This window comes from Sorex fumeus, unplaced genomic scaffold (assembly GCF_029834395.1).
Source record: "Sorex fumeus unplaced genomic scaffold, SorFum_2.1 ptg000041l, whole genome shotgun sequence".
Classification (NCBI taxonomy): Eukaryota; Metazoa; Chordata; class Mammalia; order Eulipotyphla; family Soricidae; genus Sorex; species Sorex fumeus.
Window position 1 is genome coordinate 7408582 of NW_026606098.1, and position 15795 is coordinate 7424376.

The 15795-nt window shown below is 62.8% G+C and overlaps 2 protein-coding genes across 3 annotated transcripts; both read left to right on the plus strand.

The window, feature by feature from the left end:
• Window positions 1–2621: 2621 nt before the first annotated feature.
• Window positions 2622–12557, plus strand: SIN3B (SIN3 transcription regulator family member B). Of its 2 annotated transcripts, none has more exons than XM_056119763.1 (19): window positions 2622–2737; window positions 3192–3298; window positions 4011–4164; window positions 4511–4711; window positions 5226–5369; window positions 5443–5565; window positions 5841–5930; window positions 6099–6217; window positions 6445–6652; window positions 6724–6840; window positions 7264–7502; window positions 7763–7946; window positions 8285–8945; window positions 9066–9235; window positions 10321–10494; window positions 10619–10711; window positions 10838–10932; window positions 11339–11543; window positions 11623–12557. In XM_056119763.1, the coding sequence occupies exons 1-19, from the start codon at window positions 2642–2644 to the stop codon at window positions 11851–11853; spliced, it is 3411 nt and encodes a 1136-aa protein (XP_055975738.1). In that variant the 5' UTR covers window positions 2622–2641; the 3' UTR covers window positions 11854–12557. The 2 variants fall into 2 exon arrangements, with proteins under 2 accessions (XP_055975738.1, XP_055975739.1); XM_056119764.1 differs by having other exon boundaries at window positions 5844–5930.
• Window positions 12558–14244: 1687 nt separating this feature from the next.
• On the plus strand, window positions 14245–15393 carry F2RL3 (F2R like thrombin or trypsin receptor 3). The gene has a single exon (XM_056119667.1). The coding sequence runs from the start codon at window positions 14245–14247 to the stop codon at window positions 15391–15393; it is 1149 nt and encodes a 382-aa protein (XP_055975642.1).
• Window positions 15394–15795: the final 402 nt, after the last annotated feature.

The window sequence follows — 15795 nt, forward strand, 5'->3', positions numbered from 1 at the left end:
CCCACCCAACCGCCCAGAGTCCCCACGGTGACCCTGCCAGCGCCAAGTCCTCTCCCCGTCTCTCCCTCTCTCCCTTCCTCTCTCTCCCTTCCCCCACTCTCCCTCTTTCCCTCTCTCTCTCCCTGTCTCCTTCTCTCCTCTCTCCCTCCCTCTCTCTCCCTCTCTCTCCCTTTCTCTTTCCCTCTTTTCCTCTCTCTCTCCCTCTCTTTTCCTCTCTCCCTTTCTCCCTCTCTCTCCCTTTTCCCCCTTTCTCCCTCTCTCTGTCTCCCTCTCTCTCCTCTCTCTCCCTCTCTCTCCCTTTCTCTTCCTCTTCCCTCTCTCTCCCTGTCTCCCTCTCTCTCTTTCTCTTTCCCTCTCTCTCCCTGTCTCTCTCTCTCTCTCTCTGCCAGTTACAGCAGGAGATGCTCTGGGGACACCTCCATCTCAGTCAGTGCTTGGGGATCATTCCATCAGTGCTGGGAGAAACCAGGACTCTGGTTTGCAAAATATATTCTCCAGTCCTTTGAACGAAAATCAACAAAAATTCAGCAGGGACAGAGAAATGGCACAGGAATTAAGGCACTTGCTTTGATACAGCGTACCAGGATCGATCCCTGACATCATATGTGGTCAACAATCACCATGCACAGAGCCAGGAGTAGCCTCTGAGCACTGTCGGGTATAGTCCAACCCCCACAATCCTTCTGTAGGGGATGAGTCTCAAGCAGTGCCCAGGGAACACAGGTGATGGAAGGGGCAGATTCTGAGGCCCTCAGTGCCAAGTGCTGTGTTTCAGGCGGCTGGGCCAGTCACACCCACGGGCCTCGGGGCTGCTCCTGGCCCTGTGTTCAGAGGAAGCCCCGCTATTGCTCTGGGACCATACCTGGTGCTGGTATTGACCAGGGCCAGGTAGCCTGCAAGGCAAACACCTTGCTGAGTGGACTCTCTCCAGCCCAACCTTACACCAGGTATCGGGCCTTGGAAGTGTAGGAGGAACTCAAAGAGTAAGTCAGCAAAAACTTCACCTTGCTTGGGGGCCGGAGAGATAGTACAGTGGGTAGGGCGTTCATTTTACATGGGTTCGAGCCCTGGCATTCCACAGCGTACCCTGAGCATTGCCAGGAGTAATTCCTGAGTGCAGAGCTAGGAGTAAACCCTGAGCACCACTGAATATGACTCCCAAAAAACAAACAAAATTTCACCTCTCATTGGTCCTTGTATCCTGAGTGCCTATACTCCCTGTCTCCTTACACCCTCAAAGCGGGGTCCAAACACTATTTTTTATTTACTTTGGTTTTGGGGTCACACCTGGTGATGCATAGGGGTTACTCCTGGCTCTGCACTCAGGAATTACTCCTGGTGGGGCCATATGGGATGCTGGGAATCAAACCTGGGTTGGCCATGTGCAAGGCAAATGCCCTCCCTGCTGTGCTGTCGCTCCAGCCCCTCAGGGATCACCCTCGGTAGGACTGGGGGACCCTGTGGAATGCCAAGATGGAACTGGTTTGGTCTCATTTAAGACAAATACCTTCCCCACTATATATTTTTTGTTTGTTTGTTTGCCTTTTGAGTCACACACCTGGCAATGCTCAGGGGTTGCTCCCAGTTCTGCACTCAAGAATCACTCCTGGCAAGCTCAGGGGACCACATGGGATGTTGCGGATTGAACTGGGTCAGCTGCATGCAAGGCAAACACCCTCCCGACTGTACTATCGCTCCAGCCCACTCTGCTGTACTCTTGCTCTGGTCCCCAAACACTTTTTAGCAATTGGATCCAGCTCTGCAGATCTGAGATCAGCCCTACCACCTTGGTGGGCAGTTGAGCAGGACAGGTGACTCAGCAGCCATGCCTGCGGACAACCAGCTTGCCCTGTACAGGCCCTCAAAAGAGGGTTCCACCACATGTTCACAAGTCATAAAATATTTTTTCTTGCTGGTATTATTTTACAACTTAAAAAAGAAAAAATAAGGTGGGGGTGTGTGTGCTAGAGAGATAGTACAGTGGCTAAGGTGCTTGCCTCGCCACAAGGCTGACCTTTGTTCAATTTCCTCTGGGCACTGGCAGGAATAATTACTGAGTGTAGAGCCAGTGTTAACTCCTGAGCATCGTTGGGTGTAGCTCAAAAAAAAAAAAAGAGAAAAAGAAAAAAGGAGGAAGAGTAAGTCAGGTGGGGAGTTGGCTCAGAGGGCTGGACTGGACGGTGTGTCCAAAGGCAGTAAGTTCTAGTCCCAGCTGAGCGCGCTCCTGCCCCAGGACTATGTCCCAGTACCACGAGGGGTGGTCCTGGTTGTCCCTCCAACCATTCCCAGCATGACCAAGAGGAGAGTTATAGACTGGGGCCTTCTAATTAAAAAACGGGGTTGGAGCGATAGTCTAGCGCGGAGGGCGTTTGCCTTGCACGCGGCTGCCCCGGGCTCGGTCCGCGGCATCCCATACGGTCCCCGGAGCACCTCCAGGAGTAATTCCTGCATTCAGAGCCAGGAGGAACCCCTGAGCATCGCCCGGTGTGGCCCCAAAAAGCAAACACCGGTGCCTGTGCCTGTGTCTAAGACCGTCAGTCTCAGCACCTGGGCTGTCAGTCTCGGAGAGCCCCGCCCCGGGGCGGGGCCGCACATGCGCAGCGGCGCCCGGGCGGGGGCGGGGCGCGGCTCCGGCTCCAACATGGCGCAGGCTGGCGGCGGCGCCGGGGGCCGCGGGCTCGGCGGGACCCGCTGGGGGCGCCCGGGCTCCGCCGCCCACGAGAAGCTGCCGGTGCACGTGAGTGGCTGCCCTGCCCTGCCGGGGCCCGCGGCCCGGCCCGCGCCGCCGCCCCGCGCCCCGCGCCCCGCAGGCCGCGCCCGGTGCCCAGCCTCCTGCCCCGCGCCCGGCCCCTGCCCACCCGGACCCCCGCGTCCCCCGCACCCGTCCGCACTGCCGGCCACCCCCTCCAGCCCTGCTGGCGCTCCGAGTCAAGGACCCCTCCCCGGCGGTTGCCAGTCCCCTCGTCTTCCCCGTCGGGCCCCGGGCCCCCCTCCCCCTTCACCACCGGAGACCCTTTAACCTCATTCCCCTTCCTCCCAGGGACCTCTGGTCCCCATCTCTCTCCTCGCCTGGGATCAGACCTCTGGCCCCTCACCTTTGCCCCTTAGAGGTCCAGCTTGACCGTCTGTCCCTCAAGGGCCCCTCAGTCCCCTCCAGACCCCCGCCCACTGGGACCCTCCCCTGCCCCCAGGTGGAGGATGCGCTCACGTACCTAGACCAGGTGAAGATTCGCTTTGGCAGTGACCCGGCCACCTACAATGGCTTCCTGGAGATCATGAAGGAGTTCAAGAGCCAGAGGTACAGTGGGTCGCACCGCTGCTCATTCGTGGCGACTCAGGGACGCTGAGTTCCTTCCAGACCGAGTGGTGTGTGTGTGTGTGTGTGTGTGTGTGTGTGTGTGTGTGTGTGTGTGTATTGGAGGCATTCAGGAGAAAGGCAGGGGTGGAGGGGAGCACCCAGGACCCCCAAAGGCAGAGCTCCCTTGACTCAGTGCTGAGGTCTCAGTGAGTCTAGTGATACTTAAAGTCAACTCTGCTTTGCCTAAGCCCTGTCACCTCTCTTGGTGACTACTGGGGACTACTGTGGCCCTTTGCTCCTCAAATCTTGCCGCCACAGTGGGTGATTCACCCTAGTACAGGCATGTTTGGAAGAAGTGCACGTGAAATGCTCAGTAAGGGACCAGCAGAAGCATGGGGCATGTGTGTGATGCACACATACGCTCTCCCATAAATGCACATGTATGTGCATGTACTCACACGCATGTATACACAGATGCTCCTAACCACACACACACTTAAGCACACAGACACGTATGCCTGTTTATGCCCACGCATCCTCACCCATGCATATGCACACGTGCTGGCATCCATATGCTCATAAACACCTCCACACACGTATGCTCACAGTATACAGGCTCACGCAATCCGCTGTGCCCTGGAGGGGGTCAGGAGCAGACCTTGCTCTGCACTACCCCCACCACACACTGACCGTTGGGCACCCTCTGTTTCAGCATCGACACTCCTGGAGTCATCCGCCGGGTGTCCCAGCTCTTCCACGAGCATCCGGATCTTATCGTGGGGTTCAACGCTTTCCTCCCCCTGGGCTACAGAATCGACATTCCGAAGAACGGGAAGTTGAATATCCAGTCACCTCTGGCAGCCCAGGTTCGCTACAGAACTGTGGGAACACGAGTGCCCGTTGTGGGGGGTGGGTTTGGGGGACAGTGGACCTGGTGTGGGGCTGGTCTGGGAGCCGGACAGGGCAAGGACAGGCTAGCCTGGGCGGAGCTTACGTGAGGGGTGGGGCTGTGGGCGGGGCAACGACAGGTTAGTCTGGGCGGGGCTTATGTGAGGGTGGAGGTACTGGGCAGGGCTTATTTATGGGGGCAGTGGGCGGGGCTGGCCTAGGGCGGAGCTTACCTAAGTGGGGTGGCAGAGACAGAGGCTGCTGTCGGGGGCTGGGCAGCGAACAGAGAGGAACTGATGCAGGGGACACCTCTCTTGGCCACAGGAGGGAGCCCACCACCATGGGGACATGGCCGAGGGCCTCCGGCAGCAGGTACCCTGCAAGGAGGACAAGGCGCAGGCGCCACTGGAGGCCGACTCGGTGGAATTCAACAACGCCATCAGCTATGTGAATAAGATCAAGACCCGCTTCCTCGACCACCCGGAGATCTACAGGTCATTCCTGGAAATCCTGCATACCTACCAGGTGGGGCGGAAGTGCCAAAACCCTGGCAGGGGTTGGGGCCCAGGTTCTGGGGGTCACAGGTAACCTGTGCCAGCCCAGGTCAGGAGGTCATGTGTTTGCATGTGTGTGTGCATGTGCTTGTGTCCTGTATGTGGAATGTGGTGTGGTCTGAGTGTGTGCGGTGTGTGGTATGTATATGTCTGTGTGTCTGTTTAGGGGTGCAGGCTGGAGAGATGGTGCCTGGCCCTGGTGTCTCATCACCTAGGCTCTGATTTCGGGGTTTCCACCTCAGGCTGCTGTGAAGACTGGCGGGGTCTGTTCTGTTGGCAGGTGTTGGAGTCTGGCGTTGTTTACCCCAGGCCATGCAGTCAGGCTCCCGTGGGTCCCATAGTGGGCTGGCAGTGGGACATCTGTGTCTGGGTCTCGTGGCGAACAAGCTCCTGGCACTTCTGACCTCTGAGCCTGGCCATGCCCGGGACCCAGAACTGTACGGGTGTGTGGGGTCTGTGCACTGACAATTCTTCATGCGCCACAGAAGGAGCAGCTGAGCGCACGGGGCCGGCCACTGCGAGGCATGTCAGAGGAGGAGGTGTTCACCGAGGTGGCCAGCCTCTTCCGTGGTCAGGAGGACCTGCTGTCTGAGTTCGGACAGTTCCTGCCAGAAGCCAAGCGCTCCCTGGTGAGCCCCCGCTGCCCCAGAGGGAACCTGGGTCCCTCCGGCGTCCCTGGTGCTGACCGGCCCGTGCCCTCAGTTCACAGGGAATGGGCCGTGTGAGGTGAGCAGCATGCCCAAGGGCGAGCACGACAGGGGCCTGGAGCACAGCAAGAAGCGCTCACGGCCCTCGCTGCTGCGGCCCGTGTCAGCGCCCGCCAAGGTGAGCCAGGATGGGCCCTCCCCCGGAGCAGTGCTCCTCCCAGCGTCCCCACCACCCAGGCTCACCGGCGGGTGCTCCCCAAAATAAGCTGTGGGCGGAGCCCTTCCCCACCTGCCGGCTACTGACTCTCTTCCCGCCCGTTGGCCAAAGCCTGAACCCCAGACGGGTTCCGCGTGCAGCCCGCAACCTGTGCGAGACCCCTGGGTGGGACCCCGTTCCACAGCTCAGAGTGGCGCTGACCAGGGGGCGTGCCCACGTGGACTTTCTCCCCATAGAAGAAGATGAAGCTCCGCGGCACCCGGGACCTGTCGGTGGCAGCTGTGGGCAAGTACGGCACACTGCAGGAGTTCTCCTTTTTCGACAAGGTGGGGCTGGTGGCAGCGCGGGGGTGGGGGTGGGGGGTGGGGGGGGAGTCCGGCCTTCTAGGAAGGTGAGGGTGGGTGGGGCCAGGAAGGCGGCATCTGGGAGTGGCAGCGTCATGGGGCGGGGCTTGGTGGGCTGGGCAGTGCCCTGACCTGCCCCTCTGGCCCCAGGTGCGCAGGGTGCTGAAGAGCCAGGAAGTCTACGAGAACTTCCTGCGCTGCATCGCGCTCTTCAACCAGGAGCTGGTGTCCGGCTCTGAGCTCCTGCAGCTCGTCAGCCCATTCCTTGGGTGAGTGACCCTCCCAGCTGCCCCATGTGGCCTGGGCGCCCATTTCCTTTAGAGCCGTTCTGTCTTGGAGCCCCCTTGCACCCCTGCTGTGCGACTTCGAGCCCCATCACTTTTGCTGCAGACAGGCGAGCCAGCACCCCTGGCTCCCACCCTCTGTGTACTCAGAATTCAGGCAGCTCCTCAGCACCCGGGGTTTTCTGCACACCTTTCTCCATCTCCTCCCGAAGGAAATTTCCAGAACTCTTTGCACAATTCAAGTCCTTCCTGGGGGTGAAGGAGCTGTCGTTCGCCCCGGCCTTGAGCGACAGGTCTGGGGACACCATGAGCCGGGAGGTGGACTACTCGTCCTGTAAGCGCATCGGCTCCAGCTACCGGGCACTACCGAAAACCTACCAGCAGCCGCGCTGCAGCGGGAGGACGGCCATCTGCAAGGAGGTAGCCTGAGGTCCCTGTGGCTAGTGGCTGCAGGCAGAAGGTTCCAGAAATGATGGCGCTGTTTCTGGCAGGTGCTGAACGACACTTGGGTGTCCTTCCCCTCCTGGTCGGAGGACTCAACCTTCGTCAGCTCCAAGAAGACGCCGTACGAGGAGCAGCTGCATCGCTGTGAGGACGAACGCTTCGAGGTGGGGGGTCCCAGCACTGCAAGGGAGCCCCCCGATATCCCTCCCCCGGGCAGTTTCCCAATGTCCACAATTCTAGCTTTTTCCAGCCTGGGCACTGTAGGGAGTAACCTTTTTTTTTTTGCTTTTTGGATCTGCAGTCAGGAATTATCCCTGGTGCTCAGGGGACCATATGGGCATGCTGGGAATCGAACCCGGGTTGGCTGCGTGCAAGGCAAATGTTCTACCTGCTATGCTATTGCTCCAGCCCGCAGGAGTAACCCTTTTCTGCCGGGCCTGTTAGCAACAGATGTTGGGTTTTGCTCTTACTGGAAATACCCAAGTACTTAAATTTAGCCAGCTAGCTCCATTAAAATCAGGTTTGCTCGAGTCAGTTATTGCTTTTGGTTTTGTCCTGAGCCCCCCGGCGCCCCCTTCTCTCTATAGTTAGACGTTGTCCTGGAAACTAACCTGGCCACCATCCGGGTGCTGGAGAGCGTACAGAAGAAGCTGGCACGCATGGCGCCCGAGGACCAGGAGAAGTTCCGGCTGGACGACTGTCTGGGTGGAACTTCAGAGGTGATTCAGCGCCGCGCGGTGCACCGCATCTACGGAGACAAGGCCCCGGAGATCATCGAGAGCCTGAAGAAGAGCCCCCTCACCGCCGTGCCTGTCGTGCTGAAAAGGTGCCCTGCCATCCTGGACCGGGGCTCAGGGGCCTGTCCCCTCTACCTCTGTCCATGCCCTTCTGCCCTGCATGGGGTCAAATACAGCCCCCAAAGGCCTGGAGGGTGCCTCGCCTGGGCACCCACTGCCCCCTGTATCTGGCGAGGAACCAGGGCAGGGGGCGTGGGCCGGTCAGGGGTCTGCCCTGGCTGATGGGCTTGTTGAGGGGCAGTGAGGTGGGGAGTGATGGGATCAGTCCGGCTCCTCTCCCACCCCACAGGCTGAAGGCCAAGGAGGAGGAGTGGCGGGAGGCCCAGCAGGGCTTCAACAAGATCTGGCGTGAGCAGTACGAGAAGGCCTACCTCAAGTCCCTGGACCACCAGGCCGTGAACTTCAAGCAGAACGACACCAAGGCACTGCGCTCCAAGAGTCTGCTCAACGAGATAGAGAGCGTGTATGACGAGGTGGGACACAGCTCCAGGCCCCCCCCCTCCCCCAGACTGCGCATTGACAGCCCTGAAGGTTCCCGCAGTGCGCGGCCCCACAACCCAGACCACACCCCTGACACCTCAGGCCCCGCCCTTGATGCCCCAGGCCCCGCCCTGACATGGCTAGGCCACGCCCCTGATGCGCCACCCTCCCATATCTGACACTCCAGCCCCACCCACATGGGCCTAGCCCTTGACACTCAGGACCTGTCCCCCCCAGTCCAGGCCTGGTTCCTGATACTCCAGACCCTGCCCCTGACCGAGGAGCCTGTGCTGACCCCATCCCTGTCGTGACCCCTTCCCTGCCCTCCCAGCACCAGGAGCAGCACTCGGAGGGTCGAGGGGCCCCCTCCAGCGAGCCGCACCTCATCTTCGTTTACGAGGACCGGCAGATCCTGGAGGACGCAGCCGCGCTGGTCAGCTACTATGTGAAGCGGCAGCCGGCCATCCAGCGCGAGGACCAGGCCACCATCCAGCAGCTGCTGCACCACTTCCTGCCCGGCCTCTTCTTCCCGCAGCAGCTGGACCTGCGCTCCGGCGACCTGGGCGATGAGGTGCGGGCCAGCCCCCCGCCGCTGGACACTGAGCACCCCACTGCCGTCTCTGAGCGCAAGAAGCCCACACCCCCTCCGGAGCCTCCGCTGCCTCCTCCTCCAGGCAGCCCCCTGCCGTCCGACAAGGTGGCAGCGGGCGAGGCCCCGGCCGATGAGCCCCCGCCCCCGCCCCCACCGCCACCACCACCCCTGCCCCCTAAGCCGCTGGACGACGTGTACAGCCTGTTCTTCGCCAACAACAACTGGTACTTCTTCCTGCGGCTGCACCAGACACTGTGCTCACGGCTGCTGAAGATCTACCGGCAGGCACAGCGGCAACTGCTGGAGCACCGCGCCGAGCAGGAGCGCCAGAGCCTGCTGGGCCAGGGCCGGCGTGAGCGCGGCAGTGACCCGGCCACCGAACTGCGGCTGAAGCAGCGTAGTGAGTGTGGGTGGGCACACCCAGCCCTGCCGTCACAGCCCTCTGTCCGCGGCGGGTGGATCCCTGGGCGGGCAGGCGGGGCTGGGGGCCTGGGCCCACGTGCCTGCCCCGTCCTCCCAGGTGAGGTGGAGCTGGAAGAGTACTACCCGGCCTTCCTGGACATGGTGCGCAGCCTGCTGGATGGCAGTGTGGACCCCACGCAGTACGAGGACGCACTACGGGAGATGTTCACGATTCACGCCTACGTGGGCTTCACCATGGACAAGCTCGTGCAGAGCATCGCCCGCCAGGTGAGGGCTGGGTACACGGACACTCTGGTCCCCAGAGCCTGCATGTTGGGAGGAGGGTGGGGGAGCTCCACTGTCCCTCCCCACAGCTGTGCTGGCTGTGTCCTGACCATCTAAGAAATAAGGTGGTTTTTTGTTGTCATTCTGGTGTTGGGGCCACACCCAGCGATGCTCAGGGGTTACTCCTGACTGTGCTCAGGGGACCATATAGGATCCCGGGAATTAAATCTAGATCAGCTGTGTATAAGACAACGGCCCCTAAAATGTTTTTTAAAGATCTAGAGTATACGAAACCCTCACACTGGGTCTGTCTCCCTGGGTGCGATGGTGGTCTCAGGGAGGTTGGCCTGTTTGGGGGTACCTTGCTATGTGCCGAACCGCGCCACAGATGCGTGTCTGACGCTCAGATTCCTGAACCTCCAGGTCTGAGCTGTCCTACTGGGCCCCCCAGCCTTTTTTTTTTTTTTTTTTTGCTTTTTGGGTCACACTCAGGGATGCACAGGGGTTACTCCTGGCTCTGCACTCAGGAATTACTCCTGGCGGTGCTCAGGGGACCCTATGGGATGCTGGGAATCGAACCCGGATCGGCCGCGTGCAAGGCAAATGCCCTACCCGCTGTGCTATCTCCCCAGCCCCCATTTTTTGGTTTTGGTTTTTTATTTTTGCTTTTTTGGGTCACACCCGGCGTTGCACATGGGTTACTCCTGGTTCTGCACTCGGGAATTACTTCTGGCGGTGCTCAGGGGACCATATGGGATGCTGGGAATCGAACCCGGGTTGGTCGCGTGCAAGACAAACACCCTACCCGCTGTGCTATCGCTCCAGCTCCGGTCCCCGCTTTCTTGCTGGGTGCTGTGCACCAGACGTGCAGACGAGGCCCTGTGTGCTGGCCCGCCTGCGTGCACGGTTTCTGTGTTCGCCGTGCCATCTGCCCCTTCCCACTCTGCTCCGTGCCGTTCCCTGACTTCTGCCTTGTCCTGCGGCTAGGGTGGGTCGGCTCTGGGGGGCTGTGGGGTGTGGGGGGGTGCTGGGGTAGAGCTTCATTCCTCCTGGGGGCGCCGTGCACGTCCCCCATGATCCTCCTGCAGCTACACCACCTGGTGAGTGACGACGTGTGCCTGAAGGTGGTGGAGCTTTTCGTTACGGAGAAGAAGAGGGGTGCGGCGGGTGGGAACCTGACCTCCCGCTGCGTCCGCGCTGCCAGGGAGACCAGCTACCAGTGGAAGGCGGAGCGCTGTATGGCGGACGAGAACTGCTTCAAAGTGAGTGGAGGATGGTGTGGGAGGGGCGTGGCCAGGTCCTGGAAGTGGCCGCGCAGCTTCCCAGCGAATCTTCCCAGCGAATCACAGAGGGGAATTCATGATGCGCTGTGACCCCTGCCCCCAGGTGATGTTCCTGCAGCGCAAAGGACAGGTGATCATGACCATTGAGTTGCTGGACACAGAGGAGGCCCAGACGGAAGACCCGGTAGAGGTTCAGGTGTGTGCCCTCCCACGACCCCACCCCACGGTCCAGTCAGCAGGACAGGTGCTCCCAGAGTCCCGGGCTTGTCCTGGTCAGGGCCCGTGTCCCTGTGCAGGACTCACACTGCCGTCCTGTCCCCAGCACCTGGCCCGCTATGTGGAACAGTACGTGGGCGCTGATGGCACCTCCGGCTCGCCTCGGGATGGCTTCCTGCTTAAGCCTGTGTTCCTGCAGAGGTGAGGTGGGGCGAGGTGTCTTCTGGCCTGGGCTGCGCTGGGGTGTCCATGGGGAGCGTCCTGAGTTCGGCCCCAGCACTGTGAGGAGGTAGTGGGGGGCCCTGGCCAAGTCAGAGGGGTCAGCAGCAGGCCTGCGGCCTTGGGAGATGGATGTTTGCAGGCAGGCCTAAGGCAGGACCCTGACCCACTTCACTCTGGGGGAAGGGGGGCACTGGTGGGGGGAGTGGTCACATTTGAATGGGAGCATCTTCCGGGTTAGAGGACCAGCCAGAGCTGGGGTGCCTGCAGGGTGTCCTGCCCAGGGAGGAGCCAGTGCTTGGGGACTGTTTGCTGCATGCATGGGGGTGTGGTGCGGGTCAGGATGTGCTGGGTTCAATGGCCGCCGACGGTCACGGGTGACCCCCAGGAACCTGAAGAAGTTCCGGCGGTGGCAGTGCGCGCAGGTGCGGGCGCTGCGTGGGGAGGCCAAGGGCTCGTGGAAGAGGCTGGTGGGCGTGGAGAGCGCCTGCAACGTGGACTGCCGCTTCCGGCTCAGCTCGCACAAGATGATGTTCATCGTCAACTCGGAGGACTACATGTACCGGCGCGGCACGCTCTGCCGGGCCAAGCAGGTGCGCACAGGGACCCCCGGGGCGGCAGCGGCGCGGGGGCGGGGCCTGCGGTCTGACCCACCCCGCCCCGCCCCCGCAGGTACAGCCCCTGGTCCTGCTGCGCCACCACCGCCACTTCGAGGCGTGGCACGGCCGCTGGCTGCAGCACAACGTGACGGTGGAGGCCGCTGGCCTTGTTCAGGACTGGCTGATGGGCGAGGAGGACGAGGACCTGGTGCCCTGCAAGACGCTGTGCGAGACGGCGCACGTGCACGGGCTGCCTGTCACGCGCTACCGCGTGCAGTACAGCCGCCGGCCCGCATCGCCCTGACGCCCCGACCGGGGCCCTGGCGGCCTGAAGGGGCGCCCACCCCCGCCCCTCCCTGCCCCCCGATGCGTGCCAAATCCCACCCAGGGAAGTGGGAGCCCAAACACGCCACGGCTCAGGGTCCCACAGACCCAGGCCTAGCGGGCTCCCCGCAGAGGGCCCTGGACTCCCTGTCGCCTCCCCTGCCCATGCTGAAATGTACAGGACACTTTGGGGTGAAGGCCCAGATGGTGGGGGGAACCTGGTCAGTGCGGACCCTGCCCTGGGACCCGGAGCTGCCTCACCACGAGTTGAACCCACAGCAGAGAGGGGTTTGGGGGCGCCCTGAACATTCTAGAAACATATGCGTGCACATATTTATTCCTTTTCGCTTCTTAGTGGTTGTCACGTCGCCGCAGCTGGGGACGCAGCACCTTGGGGTGATACCCCCAGCCCCCTACACAGCCCCACCCCCCAGCCCCCATGCCAGGCCAGGAAACTTTCTGATGTTCCAGTGGGACTGGAGGTGGACGGAGCCTGGACTCTAGAGCCAGGGCCCCCAGGTCCAGCCCTGCCCTGGAAGGGCTCAGGGGTGCCCCCTGCATGCTTCTAGGGAGCCTGGCGCGCTTGGGATGACTCTGTTCTGGGCCTGGCGCTTCCTTGCGGCTGTCTTGAATGTAGTTTTCCTTTTCTATTTATTTGCACATTAAACCAGAACATTAAGTATTGATGAGAAGCCCAGTGAGTCAGGGGCCCCGCCCGCGCACCAGTCACAGTCTGTCCGTTTCTGCGCCCCCGCCTTTGCCGCCGTGCCTGTGGCCCAGTTCCCCTGGGGTGCCCAGGCCTAGCCAGGGTTTCTGGAAGTCTCCCCTCCCTGGCCTGGCTTCGGTTTTCCTGCAAATGGCTGGTGCGGCATCCGCCCTCATGGCACTGTCCAGCCATCCCCTCTCCGGAGGCCCCACGTCACCCACAGGGCCCCTTCCTCACTGCCCACCAGAGTCTGCAGTGCCATCCTTTTGGCAGGTTGTCCTCAGCACCTCTCGGCTCTCTGCCTGGCTGCATGCCTCCCCAGGGGGGTCTCACCCTCCCCTCAGGGTCTGCAACCTTCCTCCAGGGGACCCTGTCCCCCAGGTAGGAAGGGCTGTGAGCCCCCAGAATCTTGGCATGACCCAGGGCTTTAGAGGGTGTGGCCATGTGCATGACTGCTGTGTGCTTGTATGGGTGTGTGCACTCGTTTGACCTATTACATGCATGTGCATGTATGACTGGTTGCGTGTGTATGTATATATGACCAGTCATGTGTGTTCTTGTAATACCTGTTGTGTGCGTGCTCGCACGAGTGGTTGCGTGCGTGTGCTTGTTTGATGGGTTGTGTGCACGCACTGTTCCTGAACACGAAGGTCTGAGTCACCCTCCCGGGAGGCCAAACTGACCAGTCCCCACCCCCTCCAGAGCTGCAGTCTGTTCTGCTGGCCCTGGGTGACCTCCAGGCTGCTTGGAAGCGGGGTTATCTGCGCCTCGGGTGGTGTCAGCACCAAGGCACCCCAGTCCCTCCTGTCCAAGGCCCAGAACTGCCCTGTCACATCCTGGCTGCCCCCGGGTCCCCGCGTGCCTGGATAGATTAGGCCTGTCACACCAGGCCTGCTCACGGCAGAGTCTACCCAGCTCAGGCCTGAGCCCTTGGGACCTGGGTGACAAGCTCTGGTCTCTAAACATGGCATCCTGCCCAAGAGGGTCCCCATCTCCTGCATGGGGCAGAGGAGGGCAGGCACAGTGTGAGCATCACCCCTCCTCTGGGACCCCACGCGCCTCCCTCCTGGGGTTGTGGGGGCAGTGTGGGCGCAGGCACCTCACCAGAGGAACTGGGGTGCCCTGGACAGAGGCGAGTTCACTTCGTCTCTGACCTGGTGAGATGCTGTCTGCCAGCCCAGGAAGGACCAGCGCCCCCACCGTGACGGGGCAGGATTTCCAGCTCAAGTACAGGAAGCGGCTACTCAGCTTCCAGAGGCCTCTGGGCTACCACAGGGCGGGGGCAGGCGATCTCCCCACTGCCGCTGGCTCCCCAAGAGGCACCTCCGTCCCAGGGCTGACCCCAGCCTGTGCTGGGCCCCTTCGGGGTTATCTTGCTTCCTGACCCGCTCTTGACCCCCCCCACCCGAGGTGCTCAGGGAAAGGGGGGTAGCGGCCCCACAGCAGGAAGTTGGGAGCGCAGCGGGAGGCTGAGCAGGGCGCCATGCGCACCGTCCAGCCACTGCTGTGGACGCTGCTGCTGGGACTCGGCCTGGGTGCCGCCCCTGGGACCCCCAGCACCTACGATGAGAGCGAGAACACAGGTGGCGGGGAGGGTGAGTGAGGGGTCTCAGGCTGGGGGCGGTGGAGGGGATGGGGTGAGGAGGCAGAGTGCCCAGAGCCGGGATGGGGGTGCCCTCTGCCCAGGCCCAGCAGGTGGAGGGGACCGGGCGGGGACCCTGTCCTGTCAGCAGCTCTGTCCCCCCAGATGGTACTCCGGGGCCTTGGACCCTGTTCTCCGAGACGCCCCCGCGGCCACGCAGCTTCCCCGGCCAACCATGGGCCAACGACACTGACATCCTGGAGCTCTCGGACCGCTCCCGGGCGCTGCTGCTGGGCTGGGTGCCCACGCGCCTGGTGCCCGCGCTCTACGCACTGGTGCTGGTCGTGGGGTTCCCAGCCAATGGCCTGGCACTGTGGGTGCTGGCCACACGCGTGCCGCGGATGCCCTCCACACTGCTGCTCATGAACCTGGCGGCCGCGGACCTCCTGCTGGCCCTGACGCTACCACCGCGCATGGCCTACCACCTGCGCGGCCAGCGCTGGCCCTTCGGGGAGGCAGCCTGCCGCCTGACCACGGCGGCACTGTACGGCCACATGTACGGCGCCCTGCTGCTGCTGGCTGCCGTGAGCCTGGACCGCTACCTGGCCGTGGTGCACCCGCTGCGGGCGCGCGCGCTGCGAGGCGGCCGGCTGGCCACGGGGCTGTGCGCAGCCGCCTGGCTGCTGGCCGGCGCCCTGGCGCTGCCCCTGCTCCTGCAGCGGCAGACCTTCCGACTGGCGGGCTCCGACCACGTGCTGTGCCACGACGCGCTGCCCCTGGGCGCTCAGGCCTCGCACTGGCGGCCGGCCTTCGTCTGCCTGGCCGTGCTGGGCTGCTTCGTGCCGCTGCTGGCCATCGCGGGTGCCTACGGCGCGTCCCTGCGCGCGCTGGCCGCCGCCGGCAGGGGCCGCTACGGGCCGGCGCGCAGGCTGAGCGCGCTGGTGCTGGCGGCCGCGCTGCTCTTCTTCGCGCCCAGCAACGTGCTGCTGCTGCTGCACTACTCGGACCCCGCGCCGCGCGCCTGGGGCGACCTCTACGCCGCCTACGTGCCCTGCCTGGCGCTCAGCGCCCTCAACAGCTGCGTGGACCCCTTCCTCTACTACTACGTGTCGGCCGAGTTCAGGGCCCGGGTGCGCGAGGGGCTGCGGCGCGTCCCGCACGCCTCCTCCAGCCTCAGCTGCGCGTCGCGGGACGGGGCAACGCCCTGGACCCGGAGCTCGTCGCTCCCGTGAGCACCGCGAGGCGAGCGCGCGCGACCCCCTCATTCCCCGAGGTGCCTCGGAAAGGGGCGTCTCTGCGGTTTCCCTGGCCGGTCGGGGCTCAGGGTAGAGGCACCCTGCAAGGCCAGGGGAGACCCCTCCAGCCCCTCTCCCCCGCCTATGGTGACTGACTGCCCCCAGCTCCATCGGCCTCCAAGAAGGAGAACCGGGCTGGGCCCACCGCGCCCTAATCCCTCCCGACAGCCTGGGGAGCTGGCACACGTACCCCGTGCCCGCCAAGGTCTGGTTCCTCTCCTTACTGACACTGAGCCCCGCCTCCCGGCGCAGGAGGGCGGAGCACAGCGGGGAGCATGAGGAGGGGGTGGGGGCAGCACAGTGGAGCCTGCTTTAGTGGATCCATGGAGAAGGAGAACG

Excerpts from the sequence above, each read along its gene's own strand:
- SIN3B (XM_056119763.1), top strand. The coding sequence starts at position 2,642 with ATGGCGCAGGCTGGCGGCGGCGCCGGGGGCCGCGGGCTCGGCGGGACC. Across the intron at positions 8,946-9,065 it reads ACTGCGGCTGAAGCAGCGTA|GTGAGGTGGAGCTGGAAGAG; the intron begins GTGAGTGTGGGT and ends CCGTCCTCCCAG. Across the intron at positions 10,712-10,837 it reads AAGACCCGGTAGAGGTTCAG|CACCTGGCCCGCTATGTGGA; the intron begins GTGTGTGCCCTC and ends TCCTGTCCCCAG.
- F2RL3 (XM_056119667.1), top strand. The coding sequence starts at position 14,245 with ATGGGGGTGCCCTCTGCCCAGGCCCAGCAGGTGGAGGGGACCGGGCGG.